This window comes from Lagenorhynchus albirostris, chromosome 14 (assembly GCF_949774975.1).
Source record: "Lagenorhynchus albirostris chromosome 14, mLagAlb1.1, whole genome shotgun sequence".
NCBI classification, from domain to species: domain Eukaryota; kingdom Metazoa; phylum Chordata; class Mammalia; order Artiodactyla; family Delphinidae; genus Lagenorhynchus; species Lagenorhynchus albirostris.
In genome coordinates this window covers 72,856,702-72,883,849 of record NC_083108.1, presented here as the reverse complement: position 1 = coordinate 72,883,849, position 27,148 = coordinate 72,856,702, and the positions used below count along the sequence as shown (strand labels likewise).

General features: G+C 39.4%; 1 protein-coding gene and 1 pseudogene across 2 annotated transcripts in view; both read left to right on the top strand.

Annotated features, from left to right (window-relative positions):
- HECTD4 (HECT domain E3 ubiquitin protein ligase 4) overlaps positions 1–27,148 on the top strand; it is a 190,945-nt gene that overhangs the window by 64,527 nt on the left and 99,270 nt on the right. For both annotated transcript variants that reach the window (XM_060170214.1, XM_060170213.1), the window contains exons 8-17: positions 6,768–6,960; positions 11,161–11,319; positions 16,567–16,680; positions 17,419–17,559; positions 21,810–22,042; positions 22,448–22,593; positions 23,416–23,486; positions 24,385–24,490; positions 25,086–25,206; positions 25,893–26,021. In XM_060170214.1, the coding sequence (XP_060026197.1) occupies positions 6,768–6,960; positions 11,161–11,319; positions 16,567–16,680; positions 17,419–17,559; positions 21,810–22,042; positions 22,448–22,593; positions 23,416–23,486; positions 24,385–24,490; positions 25,086–25,206; positions 25,893–26,021 (1,413 nt within the window). The remainder of the gene's footprint in view (positions 1–6,767; positions 6,961–11,160; positions 11,320–16,566; positions 16,681–17,418; positions 17,560–21,809; positions 22,043–22,447; positions 22,594–23,415; positions 23,487–24,384; positions 24,491–25,085; positions 25,207–25,892; positions 26,022–27,148) is intronic.
- Positions 15,413–15,776, top strand: LOC132504383 (large ribosomal subunit protein eL36-like; annotated as a pseudogene).

Below are 27,148 nucleotides of genomic sequence, written 5' to 3'. Positions count from 1 at the left end.
CTGCTCCAATCAGTTTTGTATCCTCATCACACCACCAAAACAGCTCTTCCCGAGTTCATCAGGGACTTCTACAATAGTCAATTCAAGGGCAACTCAGTTTTCTTTTTACTCGACCTTTTAGCAGTATTTAACGTGGCTTCACCCCCTCCGCCATTCTTGAAAAGGTTTTCACTTGGACTTTGGGACACCCATAGGACTTCTCCTGTCACTGGTTGTTCCTGCCCAGCCTGTCTTCCCTACCTCTCAATAGTCACGGGCACCAAGACCTATTTCCAGGACCCTTTCTCTCTATCTGCTCTTACTCCCTTGTTGATCTCATCCTATCTTGTAGCTTGAAACACACCTCTATACAGATAATGCTCAAATTTGCTCCTCAGCCAAAACCTGTCCCCTGAAGCTCTAGATGCGTATTGATGTGGATGGGTGTTTGTATATGCACAGAATATGAGACTTTTCCGGTTGGAAGTCTGATAGTTCCCTCACGCTAGACATGCCCTCTACCAAACTCATGATTTTACTCCAGACCTGCTTCTCCTGCAGGCTTTCCCATTTCAGTTCATGGCATCTGTGTCCTTTCAGTGCTGGCCAAAGTCCTTGGTGTCCCTCTCTATTCCTCTTTCTTTCCTTCCCAAATTCCATGTCCAGTCATCATATGCTGTCTGCTTTACCTTCAGAGTGTCTCCCAAATCCCATTCACCTCTGTAAAGGTACTGTGTGATTTGGGCCCCCTCTCACCCAACTCTAGCCACACCTGGTCTCCTTGCTGACATACAAACACACTGAATGTGCTCCCCCCTCTGGACCTTTGTGCTGGGCTGTCATCGCACAGGTAACCAGATGGCTTGTTCTCACTTATTTTAGGTCTCTGCTCAAATATCACCTTATCAGAAAGACCTTTCTGACAATTCTTTATAAATTATTTTATGTAAAATATAATCCTGTCCCTCCTTATCCCTTTTACCTTGCTTTTTCTTTGTGGCTCTTATTACTGCCAGTTTATTTGCTTATTTATTGACTGTCTCCCTTGCCTAGAATGTCAGCTCTAGGGCAGGGATTTTGTTCTCTTTTATGGACTGCTGTGTCCCCAGCACCTAGAACAATGTGCCTGGCACACAATAGGTGATTACTAGATACTTGTTGAATGAGTGGAAGCATCACAAGAAACTGGAAACATTAGTTGCGTCTGAGGAGGGAACGTAGTGGGGAAGGCATTGCTTTCCACCATTCATCTTTCTATGTGTTTTAAAAGTTTAAAAAGGGGCTATAAAAAGTTAAATTTTGGGGACTTCCCTGGCAGTCCAGTGGTTAAGACTTTGGCTTCCAATGCAGGGGATGTGGGTTCGATCCCTGGTCGGTGAGCTAAGATCCTACATGCCTTCGTGACCAAAAAACCAAAACATAAAACAGAAGCAATATTGTAACAAATTCAATAAAGACTTTAAAAAAATTAAATTTTTATAAAGTTTTATAAATTTTTATAAGAAGGAGAACTTGGTTATTAACAGCATTGAATTCTGTTCAGAAGTCAAGATTGAGCCTGAAAGAGGTCTTTTGAATGGAGAATATGGAGGCTATTGGTGGTAGCCTTAGCAAGAGCTGTTGGGGAGGGTAAGGGGTGGAAGCCAGATGGAGCTGGCTGAGAAGTGAGGTGGAAAAGATGGTGGTGAAGAATAGATAATTCTCTCCAGACGTTTGCAATGAAAAAAGGAGAGAAATCAGCGGGGAGGTAGTGGAGTAGACTGTGGGGACATGGAAGTATTTTTAACTTTGCTTTTTAAACCTTAAATTATTATTATTATTTCTTTTATGTTTTTATTGGAGTATAATTGCTTTACAATGGTGTGTTAGTTTCTGCTTTATAACAGAGTGAATCAGTTATACATATACATATGTTCCCATATCTCTTCCCTCTTGAGTCTCCCTCCCTCCCACCCTCCCTATCCCGCCCCTCCAGGTGGTCACAAAGCACTGAGCTGATCTCCCTGTGCTATGCGGCTGCTTCCCACTAGCTATCTACCTTATGTTTGGTAGTGTATATATGTCCATGCCTCTCTCTCGCTTTGTCACAGCTTCCCCTTCCCCTTCCCCATATCCTCAAGTCCATTCTCTAGTAGGTCTGTGTCTTTATTCCTGTCTTACCCCTAGGATCTTCATGACATTTTTTTTCTTAAATTCCATACATATGTGTTAGCAGATGGTATTTGTCTTTCTCTTTCTGACTTACTTCACTCTGTATGACAGACTCTAGGTCTATCCACCTCATTACAAATAGCTCAATTTCATTTCTTTTTATGGCTGAGTAATATTCCATTGTATATATGTGCCACATCTTCTTTATCCATTCAGCAGATGATGGACACTTAGGTTGCTTCCATGTCCTGGATATTGTAAATAGAGCTGCAATGAACATTTTGGTACATGACTCTTTTTGAATTATGGTTTTCTCAGGGTATATGCCCAGTAGTGGGATTGCTGGGTCATATGGTAGTTCTATTTGTAGTTTTTTAAGGAACCTCCATACTGTTCTCCACAGTGGCTGTACCAATTCACATTCCCACCAGCAGTGCAAGAGTGTTCCCTTTTCTCCACACCGTCTCCAGCATTTATTGCTTCTAGAGTTTTTGATGATGGCCATTCTGACTGGTGTGAGATGATATCTCATTGTAGTTTTGATTTTCATTTCTCTAATGATTAATGATGTTGAGCATTCTTTCATGTGTTTATTGGCAGTCTGTATATCTTCTTTGGAGAAATGTCTATTTAGGTCTTCTGCCCATTTTTGGATTGGGTTGTTTGTTTTTTTGTTATTGAGCTGCATGAGCTGCTTATAAATTTTGGAGATTAATCCTTTGTCAGTTGCTTCATTTGCAAATATTCTCTCCCATTCTGAGGGTTGTCTTTTGGTCTTCTTTATGGTTTCCTTTGCTGCGCAAAAGCTTTGAAGTTTCATTAGGTCCCATTTGTTTATTTTTGTTTTTATTTCCATTTCTCTAGGAGGTGTGTCAAAAAGGATCTTGCTGTGATTTATGTCATAGAGTGTTCATGTGTTCATAGAGGTCCATCTCCCCCTTCACCTGATGGGTTTATTATTTCCTTTAAATTATGATCTGGCTGACTGAGATGCCCTTCATTCATCCTTCCTGTGTTAATCCAGTGCCTTGTCTGGGTAGCAGGGTAATAAGCCTTTGTTTTCAAGGTGCTTACATTAGAGTGTGGGGAATGAGTAAGAAAGGAAACAACAAGAACAAAATAATTTCAGCAAGTGATAAATGCTGGGGAGAAAATAAAACAGGATAATGCGATAGAGAGTGAGGGGGCATGGAAGTGGGGAGCCGCTCCAGTTTGCCTGGCAGATAGGGCCATTCTGAGGAAGGACATTTGAACTGAGACGAGAATGATGAGAAGCAGCCATCCATCCTTCCAGAGAGGGCAACCAACCATCCCCGTTGGCCTGGGCCTGAGAGATTTCTTGGGACATGGGACTTTCAGTGCTAAAACCAGGACAGTCTCGGGCAAACCAGAACTAGTCCAGTCCAGGAAGAGGGATCAGCAAGTACAGGCCTAGCGTACAGGCATTTTGGAGGGGCGACAGAAGGCAGTGTGGCTGAAAGTGTGGTGAGAAAGGGGGAGCAGAGGCAGACCAGCCGGGGAAGTCAGTGGATGTTGGACCCTGTGGACCTTACCAGTAGGTTGGATTTTATTATAAGTGTGTTGGGAAGCTGCTGCAGGGTTTCAAACAGGGAAGGAGATGGTTTTATTTACATTTGTAAATAAATGGCTGGTGTGTGGAGAGTAAAGCATATGGGGCCAAAGTGGAAATGGGGAGACCAGTTGAGAGGCTGGATGGTCATCGGGCTTGAGGTGCTTGGGCCAGGAAGGGAGCCAGAGGGAAGCTTCTCATCGTTACTAACTCTGTGCTGCTTCTTACTCCTCCCAGGCTCTTCCCCTCCTTTCTAAATCAGTAGTAGCTTTTTCATCCCAAAGAGCTTCTTAGCTAAGTACAGAGGTTCCCAGATTTACCACTTGGGCACCAAAGCCCAGTCCTCCTTGCTTCTCACAGGCGCTTTATCAGGTTTTCTTTTCAGTATTTTCGAAGTACTTGAACACAATGATACGATTTTTTTTTCTTAAGCTATCTACTGTCTTTCTCATAGGGCTAGTCTGGGTAATGCTTCTGAATGCCAAGTGATTGCTTTTTATCTGGATGCCTTTGAAGGGTCATATTTAGAGTCGTGCAACATAACTAGAGCTATACTTGGTAAAGGGTAATCTAGCTGGGGTGTGTGTGTGTGTAAAATGACGTGGTAAGATGTGGACGTGTTAAATTTTAGGCGACAGAAGGCTGCTGCAGTCGAAATGCTGGGGAGTGGGAGGCAGTTGGAGAAGCGGCACTAGATCTCAGTAGCAAGGCTGGGTCTGTATATAGAAACGTGGGAGCCACCTCGGAGAGCTGGTATTGGATTTGGGCCAGGGCACCGATTTGTTTACTCAGCAAAGCTTCGAGTATTTACTGCGTGCCTCTGAGTGCTAGAAATGTTATGGTGAACAAGGCAGGCAGGATCCCGGCTCTCAGGGAGCCAGTATTCAGTTGGGGCGGGGAAGGTAGAAGGTCAAACAATCAATGAATTAATGAGTAAAATAATTTCAGAGAATGGTAAATGCTGTGCAGATAAAACTGGGTGATGTGCTCTGGCTTGTGGGGGGTGGGTGGGTGGATGGAGGAGATTCCTCTTTAGATTGGTAATCATAGGAGGCCTCTTTGAGGCGGTGACATTTTACCTGAGACCCGAATGATGGGAAGGAACCAGCCACACATAGGAGGATCTAGGGACAGAATGTTTCAGGCAGAGGTCTTAGACACCAGAGGCTGGGTCTAACTCTAAGCAAACTCCCATTTAGGTAAGTGGAGATGGGAACCAGCAAATAAGAGGAGAACAAGGAGGGCAGGAACTATCTTGGCTTTGCTCATTAGAAGAGTCCCTTACACATAGGTAAGTGTTCATGTTAAAAAGAAACAAACTGGGATTGTGTTCTACCACTGAGACTGAGGAAGGACAACCTTAAGAGTTCTGGCAACCGTGGCACAACCTACACGGAAGTCAAGAAAAAGGTTGATTTTGGTTCTAGGTTACTCTCGGCCCATCAAGAATGTCCACTTGTTAGAGGGAGCTGAGTTAAGTAGCTGCAAAGTGTTAAAAAGCAGAGGGGAGGAAATAGAAACAGCATTTCGAACTCTCTAAGAAACTCATTCCCTTACCATTTGTGAATGTCTTGTAAAAGCCTCCCCCCACCAGGTCCAGCCCTTCCGGGAACCTCGCCTGGCTGTGCTCCTCAATTTGCTCTCTTTCTCTTGCCTCTTCTCTGCTACCACCCTTTCACTTTGTACTTCTTTTTTGTTTTTTTATTTGCTTCTGGAAGCCTTGCCGCTTTATACTCCTGTTCTCTCTTATCTCTAGTCCTGCCCACCTTCGCTAGTGGCATCTGTTTCTGAGACTGCAGCCAGATCCAGGAGCCTGGGTCTGGAGGGGGCAGTGGGTACAGAGGCTGCATGAGATACATTTGGGACATTTGATAGTGAGTGGGAGTGGTGAAGAGGGATGGTATTGCAATGGGCCACCAAGGTTTTGTTTAAGATCCCGGAGGCCTGTGAATGCCTGACACCAGGAAATCAGAGAGGGAGACCTTGAGCGTGAAGGGGCAGATGGGAGATAACTGAGGGAGCAGTTAGAGAGGAGGCAGAGTGCTTCTTCCTTAAATAACATGAGGTGAAGTGCTTCTTCCTCTGGGTTAAGAGGAAAGGAATAGGGCTTCCCTGGTGGTGCAGTGGTTGAGAGTCCGCCTGCTGATGCAGGGGACACCGGTTCGTGCCCGGGTCCAGGAAGATCCCACATGCCGCGGAGCGGCTGGGCCCGTGAGCCATGGCCGCTGGGCCTGTGCGTCCGGAGCCTGTGCTCCGCAACGGGAGAGGCCACAACAGTGGGAGGCCCGCGTACTGCAAAAACAAAAAAGAGGAAAGGAATAAATGAGGCTGAATACAAAGATTCTTGAGTGGGAGCAGCTTACAGTAAGTGGTCTGGATCTTTTTAGCAATAAAGAAAGCCAGGTGGTCTGCTTAAAGCCAAGCTCAAAATTTGGTGAAGGAATTTTGGAATCACCACTCCAGAGATTTTTCTGGGGAATAATCAAGTGATGAAGGAAGAACTGCCAAGTACCAGCAAGGATCCAGTTGAAGCTGGCGTATATTTTTAGCAGACAAAGTCTGCCTTTCTCCACGATTGCTCTGCCAATACCCAAGCAGCTGGGGCTAGTGTTGACTGCTGTTAATACAGAGTTTGGATTTTAGCCAATTATATTTCAAGAAGACATTATCCTCATAGTTGTACTTAGTGGTAAATCAAGATCTGATTGACTTGTTTTCCTCTCATCTTACTTGTACCTGTCAGAAGTTTGTAATTAGTGAGAGCTGCCTGTGGAATTCAATATAAGGAATTTTAATCAACAGCCTTCCATAGAACCTATTAAACTTAGCTCATTACTTTTAAAATCTGGGCTATTATGAAAAATGAAAGCTCTCAAACTTCTTGTAGCCTTCCTTTTGTTCTCAGTTTCTGTAGAGCAGTTAGGTTTTGAGGTATACACCTACTCAGGTACAATTTTGGGAAATGTTTTTGAGTAACCAGATGACAATAATACACTTCTCAAGTAAAAATTTGCTAAATGAATGGAAACAGATATCATTTAAGGACCTCTTTTTCTTTAAATATTAGGTTGAAAATGGTGTATTTGTAGCCAACCCGCTTCAGGAACGCACAATTCTAATGAGAAAAGAGGGCGAATCTGCAAAAAGCATTAATGAGATGCTTCTGAGCAGACTTTCACGCTACCGAGCCTCGCCATCCGCAACGCTGGCTGCCCTTACCGGCTCCACCATCTCCAACACCCTGAAAGAGGACCAGGCAGGTAGGCTGCCCTTCGCTTTTTCAGCTATATATATTTTTAAGACCTTATTTTTTAGAACAGTTTTAGGTTCGTAGCAAAAGTAAAGGAAGGTGCAGATTTCTCGTCTACCTCCTGCCCCCACACATGCACAGCCTCCCTTATTATCAACATCCCCACCAGAGTGGTCCGTTTGTTACAACTGATGAACCCACCCTGACACATCATAATCACCCAGAGTCCATAGTTCACCTTAGGGTTCACTCTTGGTCTTGTACATTCTGTGTGTTTGGACAAATGCATAATGACATGTGTGCATTATTATGGCATCATATACAGTGCTTTTATTGCCTTAAAAATCCTCTGTGCTCTACCTGTTCATCCCTCCCTACCCCCCAAGCCCTGGCCACCACTGATCTTTTTATTGTCTTCATAGTTTTGCCTTTTCCAGAATGTCATGTAATTGGATTTATACAGAATGTAGCCTTTTCATATTGGCTTCTCTCACTTAGTAATATGCCTTTAAGATTCCTCCATGCCTTTTCATGGCTTGGTACATTCAGCTTGTGATTAGTGCATGCTGCCTGTGGAATTCAGGCAATACTTGTTATTGAGCATTTACAGTGTGCCATACAAAGCACTTTGCTTTACGTAGTTCACCGTTTTTAATGTCCTTCCAGTCATTTTTCATTTTTTTTAATTCCAAGCTAATACATACTGTTGGCTGTGGACATGAATTAGCATGAATCTGTAATAATTCAAAGCAGCTCTGTGTTTAATGGTAAATACCTTATCATTACTGTTAGTATAAACTGTTTTCACATTTAGCATCTGCTTCATGAATGTAAAAAACTCATTTAGCATCATCTTCACTAAATACATTCTTTTTTTAACATCTTTATTGGAATGTAATTGTTTTACAATGTTGTGTTAGTTTCTGCTGTGTAACAAAGTGAGTCAGCTATATGTATACATATATCCCCATATCCCCTCCCTCTTGCATCTCCCTCCCACCCTCCCTATCCCACCCCTCTAGGTGGTCACAAAACACCGAACTGATCTCCCTGTGCTATGCAGCTGCTTCCCACTAGCTATCTATTTTATGTTTGGTAGTGTATATATGTCAATGCCACTCTCACACTTCATCCCAGCTTATCCTTCCCTCCTCCCCCGTGTCCTTAAGTCCATTCTCTACATCTGCGTCTTTATTCCTGTCCTGCCCCTAGGTTCATCAGAACCATTTTTTTTTGACTCCATATATATGTGTTAGCATACGGTATTTGTTTTTCTCTTTCTGACTTACTTCACTCTGTATGACAGACTCTAGGTCCACCCACCTCACTACAAATAGTTCAATTTTATTTCTTTTTATGGCCAAGTAATATTCCATTGTATATATGTGCCACATCTTCTTTATCCATTCATCTGTTGCTGGACACTTAGGTTGCTTCCACGTCCTGGCTATTGTAAATAGTGCTGCAATGAATATTGTGGTACATGATTCTTTTTGAATTATGGTTTTCACAGGGTATATGCCCAGTAGTGGGATTGCTGGGTCATATGGTAGTTCTATTTTTAGTTTTTCTAAATACATTCTTGACCAAGAAAATGAGAGGCAAATCTTCCACAACAGAGGTTGCTTTTTCTGGAATTTGGCATTTAGTGTTTGCACTTTAATATTTGAAAATAGTATGTTTACAGAGTTTGAAAGTGAAAACAATATAAAAGGTATATGCAGAGAAATCTTACTCTCGTGTCCTGGTATATTCAGTATTTGCCCCACCCTACCCCCTATAGGTAGCTCTATTTATTAGTTTTTGTTTATCCTGTCAGAGTTTTTTAATGCAAAGAGAAATTAAATTAATTTAGAAAGACAAATTTATGTATTTTTATTGTCCTTCTTTTCTCAATAAAAGGTAGCCTTCTAAACACACTGTTCTGTACTTTTAAAGCAGAAATTCTTCATGGGGATAAGCCTTTCAGAGGTTCATAAATATGCTCTCCCAAAGTTTTAAATAACATATGTATCATCGTAATTTTTATCAGATGTTCAAGGCCATTTATGACCCCCCCAAAGTCAAGAACCATTATTCTTGAGGAGTTTTCATATTACATACCAACTACATGAATTTATAACAAATCATGACCTGTAGTAAAAGATCAGGCTAGAAAAAGAGCCATGTATAGAAAAATGAATCTGAATTAATATATGTTTAATGAACTTAATGCAGTTTTATGCTTTAATCCTTTTATATATTGAAATGTTAGGAAGAGAAAATATTTGTGATTAATTCATTGTGAGACTATCAAATTTTAAATACTTATTAGTCCGTATTAGAATTTAAGGATAGTATGTTATTTCCACAGGTCTCCATTGTATCAAATGCAAGTAGGGAATTTATTAATAGTTGTTATAACTTGGGTATGTGGATAATTTGAATTATAGGAAATAGTTTGTAGAGGACAGTCCTATTACCTAAATAAACATTTTCCTGACAAGCTGAAGGCTTGATCTGGATTTGTCCCTTGGGAGAAAATTGAATACTAGCCTGCACAATAGAAATACTAAAAGGATGTTTGTTACATAAGAAAACATGGGTGATATCAGAAAGTGGACTCAGAAGGCAAGGGTATATTTAGAATCCTGTGAAAACTGGTATCTGTAACTCTAAACATGTGATTTCGCTCATACTTTTATGCACATTCTCTATGTATTCATTTAACCTGAGGTTGCTACATAAAAATTCACCAGTTATAGGCTAAGTGAACTTTTGACAATTAATTCAACATTCAGCGGGTCTAGGATTTTTAATTCTGTGATAAACTAATACCTATTACCATGTTAATAAGAGTATGTATATTAAAAACATCTTGGTGAAAACCACGATTGTGTGGTTATGCTCTTTGTGTGGTTATGCTCACAAAGTTGCTAGTTTTTCAGTTGTTGCCCCTTTTGGGTTTCTTACTTATGGAAATTTATGCTACTGGATTTATGTCCTAAATGAAAAATATACTTGTTGGCGGCTTGGAAGTTTAAAAAATGGAGCTTTTTAGAACCACAGGCATTCAAAGCAAATGACAGATTCGGTTTCACTTGTCTAATTTTTCTAATCTAAACCATCTAAAGATAATTTTATGTCTATGTAGGCAGTCATATTTTATACCTTGACAGCTTCCTAGGTAAAGCACTCTTTCTGTTGCCATCGTCAATCTTCACTGGACTAATATATAGAAAATCGTTAAATTCACCCTACATTTTCAGATCTGCCAGTGAGTAAGGGAAATTAAAGTACATTTTATACCTCTTGATTAGATACAATAATTATTTTCCTAATGATAGTTTATGTCACTGACCCTAAAAAAAAGAAAATACATCATGGGTTATAAATTCTGTGGACATAAAGTTATTTTGTGATAGACATTGTGAAAGCTTTTATTAACTAGTTATGGGTTGAAATTTCTAGTAGATTCCATGTTCAGAGCTGTTTATAATAAATTTAATATCACAAACCTGTTAATAATTTGTTCTATATAAAATGAAAAGATCTCTACTGGAGCACAGTTTCCTAGGGGGAAACATAAACAGTAGGATTCTTCTTTTATTTTGAGATTTAGTCCATGTGAGGGTTCATTCTTTTGAAAGATCTTTATGTTATTTATTTATTTATTTTAACATCTTTATTGGAGTATAATTGCTCTACAATGGTGTGTTAGTTTCTGCGTTATAACAAAGTGAATCAGCCATACATATACATATATCCCCATATCTCTTCCTTCTTGCGTCTCCCTCCCACCCCTCTAGGTGGTCACAAAGCACCGAGCTGATCTCCCTGTGCTATGTGCTGCTTCCCACTAGCTATCGATTTTACACTTGGTGGTGTATATATGTCCATACCACTCTCTCACTTTGTTCCAGCTTACCCTTCCCCTTCCCCGTGTCCTCAAGTCCATTGAAAGATTTTTAAAAGACATAAGGACATATTGAATACTGGGAACACCTTTGAGAAATGTTCAGGTCATGTAACCAGGAGGCTTGGGACCAGGCTGTGGAGACAGAAGATCATTATTTTGCCCTTAGCTTATTATTTCTTGCTCTGTATTTTGAGTCTGAGTATATTATTGTTAGAATTGGGGGCCCCTTTGTTATACTCTAATTTGGCTTGGTAGTCAAATTAATCTGTGTGTCAACTATTTCTGCTCACCATTTTCATTCCTTTTTACCAGCGAATACTAGCTGTGGCCTTCCTCTAAAAATGCTTCGGAAGACGCCCATTTACACCTGTGGTACATACTTGGTGATGCTGGTCCCACCTCCAGGGGGATCAGGCAGCTCTGCTACCCGGTCTCTTTTTGGTGGAACAAGTGGTTTGTCATCTTTAAAAAGTAAGTGAACTTTATTTGTGGCTCTTTTCCCAATTTGTCCCTAACTTTGAAATTTAAGGTTTTTCCTAATAGTGATTTTACACTTGCTCTGATTACAGATGCTCTTTGATAACAACAAAAAACCTTATCAGTATAGTTATAGGCTAGGAGGAATTAAAAATAGAATTTTTGAAAGTGGTATAATAGTACACTTCTGAAAACTATTGTCCTGTAAAATTACTAGAAATAATAATGAGGTCAGGAAGATTTTAGGAAATAATCTGTTGCCACTTTATTTACTGACACTGCAAGAACTCTACCCACTGGAGAGCTATGAAAATACGTCTGTGAAATACCTCCATTTTAGGACACATAAAAATGTATATGATACAAAATAATATATGCAAAAATTCATTACTGTTAAGTGTGTTAAGTGTACATGTATATATTTTTTATGTATTTCTTTTTTTTTAACATCTTTATTGGAGTATAATTGCTTTACAATGTTGTGTTAGTTTCTGCTGTATAACAGAGTGAATCAGCTATACGTATGCCGCCGCATAGCACAGGGAGATCAGCTCGGTGCTTTGTGACCACCTAGAGGGGTGGGATAGGGAGGGTGGGAGGGAGACGCAAGAGGGAGGGGATATGGGGATATAAGTGTACATATATTTTTATGAAAGAGGGAGGCATACTATAGTAATTAAAGCAATGTGATTTTGGCTTCAGAGTGGACAAATAGTTAAATTGAAAATAATATAGGGCTTCCCTGGTGGTGCAGTGGTTAAGAATCCGCCTGCCAATGTAGGGGACACAGGTTCAAACCCTGGTCTGGGAAGATCCTACATGCCACGGAGCACCTAAGCCCGTGCGCCACAACTACTGAGCCTGTGCTCTAGAGCCTGTGAGCCACAACTACTGAGCCCGTGTGCCACAAGTACTGAAGCCCATGTGCCTAGAGCCCATGCTTTATAACAAGAGAAGCCACCACAATGAGAAGGCTTCACACTGCAATGAAGAGTAGCCCCTGCTCTCCGCAACCAGAGAAGAGCCCTTGGGCAGTAGCAAAGATCCAAGTCAGCCAAAAAATAAATAAATAAATAAAATAAAAATAAATCAATTAAAAAAAAGAGAAAATAATATAGAATAAAAAAATGTTCCTTTTACATTGCCATTTTCTGTCTTTCTTACCTTAGGGACCTCATTTAACCCCTCTGAGCCTCAGTTTTCCCATCTGAAAAAATAAAAGGCTAATAGTATCTCACATCATTGTTTGGTGATTATATGCAATAAAGTATGTTAGAGTATTTCTAAAAACAAAAACAAACCCCAAATATTCCTTTTATATATGGTAACACCTTTTTTTTTAACATTCCTTTTTTCCTTAAAGTTTGTTTAGGCACATAAAATTAAAATGTTTTAAAATCAGTTTACTTATTTTCATTTTCCAAAATTTCATATTCTGTCTTTTAAAAATAATTTGCTTTTTTTTTTACATCTTTATTGGAGTATAATTGCTTTACAATGGTATGTTAGTTTCTGCTTTATAACAAAGTGAATCAGTTATACATATACATATGTTCCCATATCTCTTCCCTCTTGCGTCTCCCTCCCTCCCACCCTCCCTATCCCACCCCTCTAGGTGGTCACAAAGCACCGAGCTGATCTCCCTGTGCTATGCGGCTGCTTCCCACTAGCTATCTATTTTACGTTTGGTAGTGTATATATGTCCATGCCTCTCTCTCGCTTTGTCACAGCTTACCCTTCCCCCTCCCCATAATTCCATTGAAGGATTATATTTCACATTTAGATGTTTAAAAAAGCATTTCTTACCCAAACTTTAACCTGCAGATATAAATTTAACCTCAACAGCTTAAATAAAACCATTTATCTAGTATCAACTTAACTTTTAGGCCATTTCAAGTAGTGCACGTGTTTGGGATTTAGATACTGATAACAACTCCAAAACTGTTTTGTCTCTACTTTTTAAAAATTTATTTAAATATTTATTTTCTTTATTTGGTTGCACCAGGTCTTGGTTGCAGCAGGCGTGCTCCTTGGTTGCAGCTTGCAGGCTCCTTAGTTGCCGCTGGCTGGCTCCTTAGTTGCGGCCAGCAGGACCCTTAGTTGCAGCCAGTGGGCTCCTTAGTTGCGGCTCGCTGGCTTCTTAGTTGCGGCACATAGGGTCCTTAGTTGCAGCAGGCGGGCTCCTTAGTTGTGCTCGCAGGCTTCTGAGTTGCAGCTCGTCAGCTCCTTAGTTGTGGCATGCGAATTCTTAGTTGCGACATGCATACAGCATCTAGTTCCCTGACCAGGGATGGAACCTGGGCCCCCTGCATTGGGAGCGCAGAGTCTTAACCATTGCGCCACCAGGGAAGTCTTTTTTGCTTTTAGAATCAAATGGGTTAGACTTTTTCTCAACAGCCTGTTTTCTCTAATATGTGACCAGGATGCCTCCTTTAGCCCTCGGGTAAATGATGTAAATTTACTACTCACTTCAAAAACAAAAAACAGCTTTATTGAGTTATAACTTACATACCATAAAATTTACCCCTTTAAAGTATGCAGTTCAGTGGTTTTTAATATATTCAGAGTTGTCCAGCCATCACCACAATCTAATTCTAGAACATTTCCATCACTCTAAAAAGATACCCCATACCCATTAGCAGTCAGTCCCTTTATCCCCCCCTTTCCCCAGCCCCTGGCATCCACCAATCTACTTTCTGACTCTATGGATTTACCTATTCTGGACTTTTCAAATATATGGAATTATACAATATATGTGCTTTTGTGACTGGCTTTTTTTTTTTTTTTTTTAAGCGTAATGTTTCCAAGGTTCACCCATGTTGTAGCACAAATCATTACTTCGTTTCTTTTTATGGCCAAATCATACTTGATTGTATGAATATAATCCATTGACATTTGAGTTGTTTCTGCTTTTTGACTGTTTTGAATAATGCTGCTATAAACATTCATGTACAAGTTTTTGCGTAGACATGTTGTCATTTCTCTTGGGTATATGTGTAGGAGTAGAATTCTGGGTCATGTGGTACCTGTATGTTTACGCTTTGGAGGGACTGCTAAACTGTTTTCCAGAACGGCCGTACCATTTTAGAGTCTCATTAGCAATGGCTCCAATTTTTCCACATCCTCTCTGACATTTGTTATTTTTCTTTTTTTTTTTTAATAGCTGTACTCCATAGTGGGTATGAAGTGGTATCTCATTGTGGTTTTGATTTGCATTTCCCTAACAACTAATGATGTTGAACATCTTTTCTTGTGCTGATTGACCATTTGTATATGTTCTTTGGAGAAATACCTATTCAAATCCTTTGTCCATTTTAAAATTGGGTTATTTGTCTTTTTATTCACCATTAATCATCTGAAACTCTTTTTTAGTCTTTTTGGCATGGTTTTTTCCACTCACCTGAGATTAGCCCCATTTGATTAAAACAGGCCTTCACGGTGCCATTTTTTTCATGAGGATATAGCTTACCCAGTGATTCTATTTTAGACCAACAAATAAATAAATGCTTAAATTTCTTCTATGTCCTGTTCCACATTGATCACTGTGGTGGCTACTCAGTGAGTGGGAAAAGTGGTGCTTGCCTTGAGGAGCTCATAGTCTGGTTGGGAGAAATGATGCAGGTGTGTGAAACAACTAGAAAATGATATACAATGCTGTATCACTGCCTGAACCATGGGGAGCAGATGTAAGTGCTGCAGAATCAGAGGAAGAAAGGATCATTGTTGAGTGGGGTAGAGGGGAGAGATTTCATGAAGTTTTGAGTTTAAGTCATGAAAAATGGCTATTATTCATATAAGTGGCCACATAGGGGAAAGGCATATGCATGGTAAATACAATGAAAAAGAGATTTGGAGAAGACCATTTTTTGGTGTGCAGGATAGAACAATAGAAAAGAAACAAAGAGTACAGTTTAGATCATAGCTCAAGTCAGGCGTGATGAGAATCCGGATTACTAGGGTGATGGGAATAAGAAAAAGGAACTTGAGAGACAGTGCTAGAATTTTCTGTTGGAAAGTGGGGAAGAAAGTTATATCAATAATAGCAGCTAGGCCCTTCTGCCATGGCAGCCATTGAAGAGCAGCCGCCATGGCTTCTTGCTGCCCCATGGCCGTGGGCCTCAACAAGGGCCACCAGGTGACCAAGAACATGAGCAAGCTGAGGCACGGCCCTGCAAGATGTGATCCAAAAGGTGTGTGGCTTTGCCCCTTAGGAGCTGCATGCCATGGAGTAGCATGCCAGGGTCTCCAAGAACAAGCAGGCCCTCAAGTTCATCCAGAAAAGGGTGGGGACATACATCTGTGCCAAGAGGAAGCAAGAGGAGCTGAGGAGTGTCCTGGCCGCCATGAGGAAAGCAGCAGCCACGATAAAACCTTCTCAGGAAAAAAAAAAAAAAAGCAGATCCTTGATATATTTAAACTCATTTAATCTTCACAATAACTGTATAAAGTAGGTAACTTTTATTATCTCCACTTTACACATGGGGAAACTGAGAGGTTCGATAAATTTCCCAGGGTCACACAGAAGTGGTAGAGCTGGAATTCAAATTCAGAATCCTAAAGCTCATGCTTGTCATCACTACACTTCCCTGTGTTAAGGGAAAAGGCTGAAGTGTTTCCAAGTTTTAGAGCCAGGGCTTGGAAGGATAGCAACTAAACATCCACTAACCTGTTTTAAGCACCAAATATATGTAAATATTGTAAATATTTCTTGTAAATATTGTTACCTTGTGATGTTAATAATCATAACCCCGTTTGCAATTACCCTTTTGACAATCTATCTTGAAAAAAACCTGTATGTAAAAGTTGCCATTTTAAAAACACTTTCAAAAATATGGTTCACCGTATTGGAAAAGGCTTTATGACAGTTTTCTTTTTGTGGTCTTAATGTGTGTCTTTTGTCTCCTCATTGTTACCACTGATAGACAACCAAAAAAGATGTGAATTTTTTTTTTTTTTTTTGGCGGGCCTCTCACCGCTGTGGCCTCTCCCGTTGTGGAACAGCAGGCTCCGGACGCGCAGGCCCAGCAGCCATGGCCCACGGGCACAGCCGCTCCGCGGCACGTGGGATCCTCCTGGACCGGGGCACGAACCCGCGTCCCCTGCATCTGCAGGCGGACTCCCAACCACTGCACCACCAGGGAAGCCCAAGATGTGATTTTTATAAAGTCTTGTTAAGAGGCTAAAGTTTAAGCTAACCATCATCTTAAGGCTTATTAAACAGCTTAATATTTGTTTCTGAAGTCCTAGCTTCTAGCTTGGTGTATAATATTTCGGATGGTCAATTCACAAGTCGTGCCGATCTCATAGATGCTGCTGGAAGCTCATTGGGGCGTGGTGCTCTTGTACCAGGATTGGGTAAGAAATAAATGCCCACATTTATTTTCCTTGGAAAATTCAAAATTTAAGCAATTTCTCTTAAAAACTCTTGCTAGTTCTCTATGGTATTCTAGTTTCCTTGAAAGAATTTTTTTATGCTACTCTTTAATTGTGAGGATTAGTATAAGAAATTGTCATATGTGAAATTCCTCTGCATAAATTACTATTGAAGATACTGTCCATTAGGTTGTGTAATGTTGTCTATAACAAATTCTTCTTGAAGTTTATGCCATTAAAGAGGTTTATTTCCCTTGAGGGATTAGTATACTTCTTATTGTTAGAAAATGAGCATTATGTTAGCGCATTGGATTTTCTCTTTGCCTTGGCACCTAGGGAGCTCATATCTAAGTTTTGGGCTCAGTTACTAAGGCTTTTACTGTGTGTTAATGTTAATTAGTCCTGTTGTACCTGGGTTTTACTGTAAGCCACTTAAATCCTTTTTGGAATTAAAAAGGTCACATGTAAGTCAGTTACTAAAAACTTTCTATTCCATGAGGCTTATTCCATTCTCACATACGAGTTAAGCCGAGTAGACATTGAATCCTGCCTTCCTACTGAGCCCCAATCTAATGCTTTGCCAGCATTGGGGGGATGTGGGATGTGGCTTGCCAGCACTGGGGAGAATCCTTGCCCTTTCATTCTTTAGCACTGCTTATGAGAAGTATGTATCAAGCAGTCAATGGTATGATAGTTGAATAAAGGATGTTCTTTTTGCAGGTGCCTGTTACGATACAGTGAACAACATGCTATGGACATGCTCGAATGACTATATCGATCAATGGTGTAATCCTGGGAATCAGGCCTTCCATTACGTCTGTCAGAGACTTGGAGTCAGCCATATCATCACTGAGCCCAAAGGTAAGGTGCACTCATAGTCCTACAGGAAGAGATTTTTCCCCCATGAAATAGGAGAGAGTACAGCAGCATTAGTAAGTGGCAACATAGCCCAAGCAGCAAAATGTGTCAACAGCCTTCCCTCTTTGAATTTAGAAACCTAGAATTCTTATTATCTGATGGGTTTATGATTAAGTAAATACGTGTGTAAATAAATAGAGCTTTTGAGGTGGTCCACAGACTTTTTTAAAGGAAAATTGTTATGTCCCTTCTGAAATTGTCAGAACTTTGGGACAGAAGTTCGTTCTTTATTTGTACTTGGTGTGGGATTATATATGCTGTTATAATGTTTTGTATTAATAACAACTTACTTATACACAGACTTACAATTTTGGTAGACTATCTGGTAAAGGACCTTTATATTTGTTAATATTAAGATTCTTAATATAAGTTAATATTAACGTAAAATCTTTTGACTTCAAAGTCAACTATAGTGGTATATATGGTGTAGTGAGTAGCTCAGCAAATCCTCTCCTGATAAAGCGTTGATAAAATGGACTGAATTACCAAAAATAACTATTTCTATAAAGTTAAAATGCCAACTAAAAAAAAATTAACTATTTCTAGGCTCTGGAAGTTGACCAAAGGCATATACCAAATTGAGATGCGGTATTCATAAAAAAAAAACCTACTGAACTTTGGCTAAGAACAGTAGAAGTCTGTGATGTTCTTAGCTGCGGACACTCCTGTCCCCTACCTTAAGCTCGGTCAGTGCAGTAATTCCATCAGGGTGGGGCAGATCATGGAAGCCAGCAGCTTGGCTGCCAGAAGGGGCTGACTGATTTGGAGCAGAGCATGGAAAAAAACTCACACACAGCAGCAATGTCCGTAACAGTAGTGGTCTTGGTGGCAAACAAACAGCAACAACCAGTGGCTTAGCTAGCCTGAGGTTGTGGTCCTGGTTAGGGCAAGCATCGAACCAGCAAACTAGCCAGAAATTTACTAGTGAGATGTGGGTAGTGAGAAAGCTACAAAGGGCCTTTGTAAGCTCCCCAAACATCTGCAGAGAAGAAGCCAGAGAAGGCCCAAGCTGTTCACACAAGCCTGGCTGAAAATGAGCCTGCATACACATGCAGAGATTTGAGAGGGCCCACAGAAGGTGAAAAGCACAGAATAGTTTAAAACTGCCTAAACTTTGATGTGCTTCTCCCAGAAAACGTGGCTCCATCCAGGGTGGAAGTATTACTGGCTCAGGGTGTTTGAGCACAACCTCTGACTCAGACAAGGTAACCACTAGGAAGGCAGGCTTAAAAATAAAAATGACAATAATAAAAATAAACAAATGAAAGAAAGTAAAAACGAAAATAGAAATAAGAATTTAAGAAAACAAAGTGAGCGGAGGAGAAATCAGTAGCTAAACACTGCAGGCAAAACTCAGATATTAGACTTAGCAGATGAAGACTCCAAAGCAGCCTTTAGAAGTAAATTCAAAGAACTAAAGGAAACCATGTTTAAAAGATTAAAGAAAAGTATGATGACCATGATTAAACAGAGAATTTCAACACAGAATTTATTTAAAAAACAAAAAAAAGACAAAAGAACCAGTTGGAAATTCTGGATTTGAAAAGTTCAATGACTGAAGAGAAAAAATCACGGGAGTAGCTCTATAGCAGATTTGAGATGGTGGGAGAAATAATCAGCAAACTTGGATATAGATGGATAGAGTTATCCTATCTGAAAAATAGAAGAAGACACTTTTAAGGAATACCAGTCAGATATTTTGTAGAATTTCCCTCAGTTTGCGGTCATCTGTTGTTTCCTCCTTTAAAACTGAGGTTATAGATTTGGGAGAAGAATACCACAGAGGTGAAGTGCTTTTCTCATTACATCATATCACAGGGTACATGATAGCAACATGACTTATTACTAGTGATATTAAAATTGATCACTTGGTTTAAATGCCAGCTTTCTTCACTGCAGAGTGAAGAAAGCTTCTTCCCCTTCCATATTCAATTTGTTAGAAGCAAGACATTAAGCCCACACTCATGGGAAGGGGAATTAAGCTCCACCTCCTGGAAGGAAAAACATCAGAGACATATGTTAATTACCACAGTAATTAATATTTTGGAGGAGGTGATACTTTGAGACTTTGGAATTATCTATTAGATTTTCTGTTTCTTCTTGTGTTTGTCTTGGTAGTTGTGTCTTTCTAGAAATTTGTGCATTTTATCTAAGTTTTCTTTTTTTTCTTTTTCTTTTTTTTTTTCTTTTTTATTTTGCGGTACGCGGGCCTCTCACTGCCGCAGCCTCTCCCGTTGCCGAGCACAGGCTCCAGACGGGCAGGCTCAGTGGCCATGGCTCACGGGCCCAGCCGCTCCGCGGCATGTGGGATATTCCCGGACTGGGGCACGAACCTATGTCCCCTGCATCGGCAGGCGGACTCTCAACCACTGCACCACCAGGGAAGCCCTGAGTTTTCTTATTTGTTGGCATAAAGTTGCTCCTAGTATTATAATTAGTTTAATTTTTATAGGATCAGTAATAATTTCTCTGCTGTCACTCTTGATTTTGGTATTTGTATAAATTTACTAAAAAACATTGTTTTGTGCACTTAGAATGGGTGAACTTCATGGTATGTGTAAATTGTATCTTGTAAAACAGCAAAAAAGAAGAAATTTATATATTGTGACTCCCTAATTATTATCTCCAAGCCTCTTGCTTCAACTCCAGTCTATGTATTTGTCTCTACTTGGATATCTAACATCTTCAACTTAACATGTCAAAAACAAACTCCCTGTATCTCCCCCCTACAAATCTACACCTACCGAGTCCTCCATATTCCAGTGTATGGATCACTATTCTTTCATATGCTCAGACCAAAAAATTACAGTTATCTTTGACTTTCTTTCTCTAATACCCCACATCCAAATGGACATCAGCAAATCCTGTCAGCTCCCATCTTCAAGATGTATTCCAAGTCTAACCATTTCCCTCTATCTCTGCTGCTACAACTCTAGTCTAGGCCATCATCTTCACCCAGATTATCATAGTAGCCCCCTCACTGGTCTTCCTATTTCCCCTGCAGTCGCCCTCCTCCACCCTGCTTAGGCTTACCTCCACACAGCAGCCAGAGTCTTTTACAATATACATAGTCAGATCTGTCACTCTTCTGCTCAGACACCTCCACTGGCTTCCCATCTAACTCAGAATGAAATTTAAAGACCTCAGTTATTTGGGTAGATCCCAAAGCTACCTTTCAAAAAGTGTTCGGTGAAGACAAACAATACTAACCTGAATTCTGTTGTTGTGAGATCAAGGACTCATAAAGGCACAGAAGAGAGGGGGACCCAGCCAGGCCTTAGGGTTAATATGCAATTGAAAAGTTTAGTTTTGGCAGGGTTTACCTTCTGATAGGTTTTCCTTGAGTCCTTTCCTCATAGCTCACGGTGCCCACAATCCTTTTGCAGCTCTAAGGTCACCCCACCCAAGCCTGACTCTCCAAGGTTACCTACTTTCTTGTTTCTTTTATGCAGTTCATTTCAGCTGGTTTAAGGGAAAAAACAATCTTTTTTTCCTGTACTTTGCCTGTTTAGATTATTTTCACCTCCATTCCCTGAATGTCTATAACTATCATGAGGCATTTATTGTTATATAAGAGGATGCTTGTCAATTCTCTTTAACCAAGGTTGAACTGATGTCTGTCTAGGCTGTGGTAACTAAATGAGATCAAAATGTGTAAAATATTTGAGGTACCATGGGAGGAGATATCTCTCGGCTGGAGAGGGTGGTGGGTGTTACCAGAGAGGAGGCATAGAAGATGAAGAGATTTTTCTAGAATAGTTACCACCATGGGATCTGAGCTGAGATGGCTTGAATTCAAATCCCAGCTCTACCACTTAGTAGCTGTGTGACCTAGGGCGAGTTACTGAACCTCTCTAATTCTTGAGTCACTCCTCTACAAAACAGGGCTAAAATAGTCTAAGTTGATAATGATATTGTAAGGTAAAGCATGTAAAGCATTCAGCCCATTGTCTAGCATATAGAAAGGACTCAAGAAGTGGTAGCTACTTATGCTCTTTAAAAAAATGGAAATTCCCAGGTGTTTTCACCCCAGCATTCTGTGGCAGGGAAAAGGGTTCTCCAGCAGTAGTGGGAGAGATTGGAGGCAAGATAGTCTCTTCTGGTGTGCGTGCACCTTTTGCAAGTCAGAGGTATGTTCCTTGGTGGCCACCCAGAGATGTCTTTCCTCACTGACTTTCCTTTTCATCTTCTAGAAGAGGCTATAACCACGAATGAGGTTATAAACCAATTATTGCACCATGTTGGTGCGATGTGCATACACCAACTCAATCTTCTTGCTACCAACCCCAATCTTCCAATCACAAGTGTCTTGGGCAAGCAGCATCCAATTGAAGCACACCATCTTAGCAGTATTTGTGACATTATGGAGAAGGCCATGGTTAATGGAGACACCTGTATCATACGCTGCATTCTCGTTGTCTTTCAGGTAAATACACTGTTTTGAGATAAATAAAATAGAGAAAAAGAAACACAAACCTTGGCTTCAGTCAGCTAATTTCTACCAGAAGAAAAATGTAATAACATTCCTGTTTTGCATCTTACCACATTCTAATCCTGTAATTAGAATTATCATTATATTCCTAGCACTGCAGTTAATGGAGTATTGCTATATGTACTGATAGCTCATTGCAATTAATATATGTAAAATATTTACTATAATTATACCATTACACAGTAGAAGCGATTGTCATTAAAAATCCACCTGGGTATTTATTCATAAGAATAACTAGCGTGAAAAAAAAAAGGATAACTAGCGTGTTCTTTCTTCATAGGGATAATTTTATCCCCAGTAGAATTAGCATTTTCAGATATACCCCTTATGTTTCTGTAGGTGGTGTTTAAATTTTTCTTCAGCCCACAAACTGAAAGGAATCGAGACATCATTCGACGGTCGGGGTTGCTTCTTTGGCAGTTGTTGATGGCACCAAAAGATAAAATTTGCCCTGAAATTCAGAAGGAAGTCTGCCTTGCCATCAGGTAATCAGCACCTGATTTTCTCAGTGCTCTCTACAGAGGGCTTCTCCTGCACTGCATTGTAACTTTCCCTTCAGACTGGTTGCCTGGATGTCTCTTATCCCATCCCACAGTCAGGACCTCATGTGTAGAGGATAATTTAACTGGAGAGAAGTTTGTGGCCCCACTCCCAGAGGACTCAGGCTGTCCATGTACATACACTCCTCATCTCACTTTCGGATCTTAAAACAAGACCAGAAAAAAATCCCTTTAAATAGATATTTTGGTGGTTTGCAACTGGATGTTCTTCTCATATGGGTCAAAGTGTGGCAAGGTGGTTAAGAAGCAGGCTTTGGCAGCAGATCGACCTGGATTCTAGTTTTTGCTCTGCCACTGACTTCCCAAATGATTTTTTGGCACATTCTGCATATAGCTGGTTTGACTACATCGACTTTTTTTTTAATTAATTTTTATTGGGGTATAGTTGCTTTACAGTGTTGTGTTAGTTTCTGCTGTACAGCAAAGTGAATCAGCTATACGTATACATATCTCCCCTCTTTTTTGGATTTCCATACATTGACTTTTTATAGCTCAATTCTCTTTAACCAGTTCTGCATCTAGCCTCAGATAAGTTATCATTTTGGTAATTCACAAATATGAGAAGGAGAGGGATACTGTTTATCAGGGAGGTCATTGGACTACATCACAACAGTGACTTTAGTTTCAGTTGCTTTCTTAGTGGTGAAACTGTACTCAAACTGGCATCTTTTAATAAAAATTTAAATATTTAGAATTTGGATTTTCTAGAACGTGTTTAAAAGCTTTTCGACTTTTCTGTCATTTCAGCTCTGGTTTAAATATCTTGTACCCAGGTGAAACTGAAATCAATAACTTACTTAAGCTGGTCTTAACAGAAGGTGAGAATTATCCTTTAATTACCCTTGAATAAACAACCTTTTTTGTCCCTAAGGAAATGACTGAATTTTATTTTTCTTCATATCTGTTGGTCAACGTTATTTTATAAACTTCCCTCTTAGGACTGCTTTTGCTGCATCGCATAAGTTTTGGGTTGTCATGTTTTTGTTGTCATTTGTTTCTATGTATTTTTTGATTTCCTCCTTGATTTCTTCAGTGATCTCTTGGTTATTTAGTAGCAGATTGTTTAGCCTCGTGTGTTTGTGTTTTCTACAGTTTTTTTCCTGTAATTGATTTCTAATCTCATAGTGTTGTGGCTGGAAAAAATGCTTGATATGATTTCAGTGTTCTTAAATTTACGGAGGCTTGATCTCAGTGTTATTTTTAAAATGCACATATGCCAACACTTAAACTAGATGGAAAGCAGAAACCATGTTCTATGCATTGTCAAGTTTTATAAACCTCTTTCTATCCCCACTGTGTAGCATAATGTACCTCACTGTAGATGTTTAATGAACATTAAAGATAATGATTTCTTGGGATTTCTAAGCCAGTTTTTTCCCCACACATTAAAATCCAACTTTTAAAGTTAGACTCAATGACAATGACAAAATTCACCATGTTAAAGACACCCTGCATTTATAAGCAATATTAGTTTGAGGAATTAGAAATCACACTTCCTGAAATGTCAAGACAGTAACTACACTTAAATCAGGATGTACTGGTTAAAGAAAGTCTGACTGATTGTGATATAGTTTTTGCTGCTGTTGTTTGTGTAAGTACATATGCCTGGTGCCCCTAGGTTGTCGACAGTCTGCTCATTTAAAAACTTTTTTTAAATAACATCAGTTTTCTAAGTGTAATTATCAAGGTAGTTTATGGAGCTTTGTTCTGTGTTAGGAGAGAGAAATAGCGGCCTCTCCCAGCTGCGGGATGTGATCCTAACCAATTTAGCTGAACAGCTTCAAAACAACCGATTTGGCAGTGAGGAGGATGATCATTACAGGTGATGTGATGTCATGTTATTCACTGCTAGCCTTTTCTATGTGTTTTTCTCAGTAATTAATTTACAGTTAAATGTGTTTGATCAACTTTAGTCTCCTATAATATCCTATATGATAATTGGCGTGTTAAGTCTAAACTGTGGATCAGTTGAAAGATAATAAATCCCACAGTTGCCCTAAGAAATGATAATAGCACATTTCAGTTTAATGAGTAAAATAACTTGAGCCTGGAAGAAGGGTACTTAGCAGAAATAACAGGTGGAGCTTCTTTAAGAAATCTTGGTGGAGGGTGTCATCAAATTGCTGGTCTGTGAGAGAGGGTGAAGGTGTGGTTCGAGCTGGTGAGGGGAAGAAGGTGTGTCTCTCAAGCTATTTATAAAATACTTGAACTAGGTGCTTAAGTACCATTGTGTTTCCATAAATTTGATTTAGATAATATACCTAGTTGTTAGAATCATCACTGAGTAAGATGGTTTACTTAGAGAACCAGTGAATTTTGTATCTTCTATTTGTCATCTTGTACCCATTGTATAAATTTTATCCTTTTATTATTAAACCATTAGTATCTTATTGTTACATTTTTCCTGCATTTTAAAGACTAAATGACGAACTTTTACACTACATTCTGAAGATTGTTGTACGAGAATCCTGTATCTTAATCACCAAGTGCCAAACTGTCTCTAAAGATGATTTTCAAAAACTCCTTTCAACTGTGCCTGTAAGTAAAAATGTGTTTAATGAAAGCAAAATTATATCAAGTTTCCCTGTTTTCATTTTACTGTGTTGAAGTGTGTGTGTACACACATACTTTGCAAGGACAGACTTAATTGATGAAAGTCAATGAATGACTGTGCTTGTCTTAGAAATGTAGAAAAGACAAATCCACTTCAAGTACTTTCTCGAAAGACTTTATTCCTCCTGCTTAAATGTCTTGGTGCGATAAATTGTTAGACTGAATTTGGATGTTTTCATTGTGTTTAAAATACTGGGTGGGGATTTCCCTTCTATTAATTTTTAATTTAACATTGTTTTCTAAACCATCAGTATTTTACAGAGACTGATAAGAAATAAAAGATTCTTTTAAGGGTTTGGGTAGAGTCTTCTCTCATGGAGATGCATGTGAGGGGAAGAGTGGGTAGGAAGAATTAATTATTAAGAGGCAAAAATTCAAGTATTGGAGTGATTAGTGAGAAATATGTAGCAGAAGGCAGAAAGTTATGGTAAATGTGTCAAATTATGTATCAAAAGCCATGTGGAAATAAGTCACCTGAGAAACTAACTTGGTCTGTTTTCTGTACTTTCTCTTTTGCTTCCCTTGTCGAAATCTTTAAAAAACATGAGGATTACATGAGCCCTTCTTTCAGTAGGGTTTAGGTCATTTAAACGCCCTTATTTGTATTAAAGGCTGCATCCTCCTGCCTGCGCTATCTGATGGCAGTTCAGAACCACCTTCTCAGTAACACTGTTTTGATTAAACCTGATGAGAATGATGACAGTGACAACTCCTTGCAGGGAGAGACATTGAAGGTACAGGTAAACACCAAGCTTTATTCTAACGATGCTTTCTACCCAGTGTGTAAAGCACAGCTTAAATGGCTAAATTTCTGTGTATTATGACGTCAGATTTCACCATGTGGCTTATATTTTTGTGCGAGGTAATATTAGGTTGCTCATTTCATAGATTTTTATGTCACTGCACAGTGGTTACCATATTTGTGACACTCTCATAATGTGTTATCCACGTGCTCCTGTCAGTCTTTTTGTGCCTTTGTTTATTTTCATCTCTTTTTAAGAATTATAAAATACGGCACTTACAAGTGATCTCATACGCACCTGAAAGTTTTATATATAAATATATATATATATCTGTATGTATATGTATATATGTATATAGATATAGATAAATCAGGGAGCATAACATTTTAAACAGTTTTGACATTTTGGCTGGTTTATTATGTCCTCTTGATTCAAATAATTTTAAAAGGTGATAATTTTCTCACAATCCTTATGTTGAATAATTTCTGAACCTATAGTTCATTCCATTTTCTATAATTATTTTTAAGTTAGCTTCTGTGTAAACTCAATAATTTGTTCCCACATGGCAATTTATAGCAATCCACAGATTTTTTTTTTTTATAGCCGTGGTTGTTATAATTTTGACAGATGCTTGAGGCTGTTGTTTGCATTGTTCTTCAGAATTTTATCTTTGTGGGAGAATTAGAGAAATCAATAACTTGATTCTTCCTTAAAATGTTGACTAAAACACACTGAAAAATTAACTAAGGAAGCCATAGTTAAAGACAAAAGCCACTATAGTTTGCCCTTTTCTTACCCCTTTTATGCATATATACTATATAAATAAGAGATTTTACATACCTGCTAGTTCATATTTATGGGTTTATCTCATTATGTAATCCATTTTTAAACAGGCAGAAATACCTGAATTAATCATTTAAATTGCTGACACTATTTATTAACTTATCTTGCCTTAGTTTCCTAATCAGTAAAAAGGGGCCATAACATCTCCCTTGTGAGGCTGCAGTGAGGATTAGAGCTGAGGCCTGTGCAGTAGCTGGATGTGCTGTTGCCGGCATGTAGTCAGTAGGTGAAGGCCGATAGGATTGATTAGTATGACTTAAGCCATGATTTTTCTCGTCTAG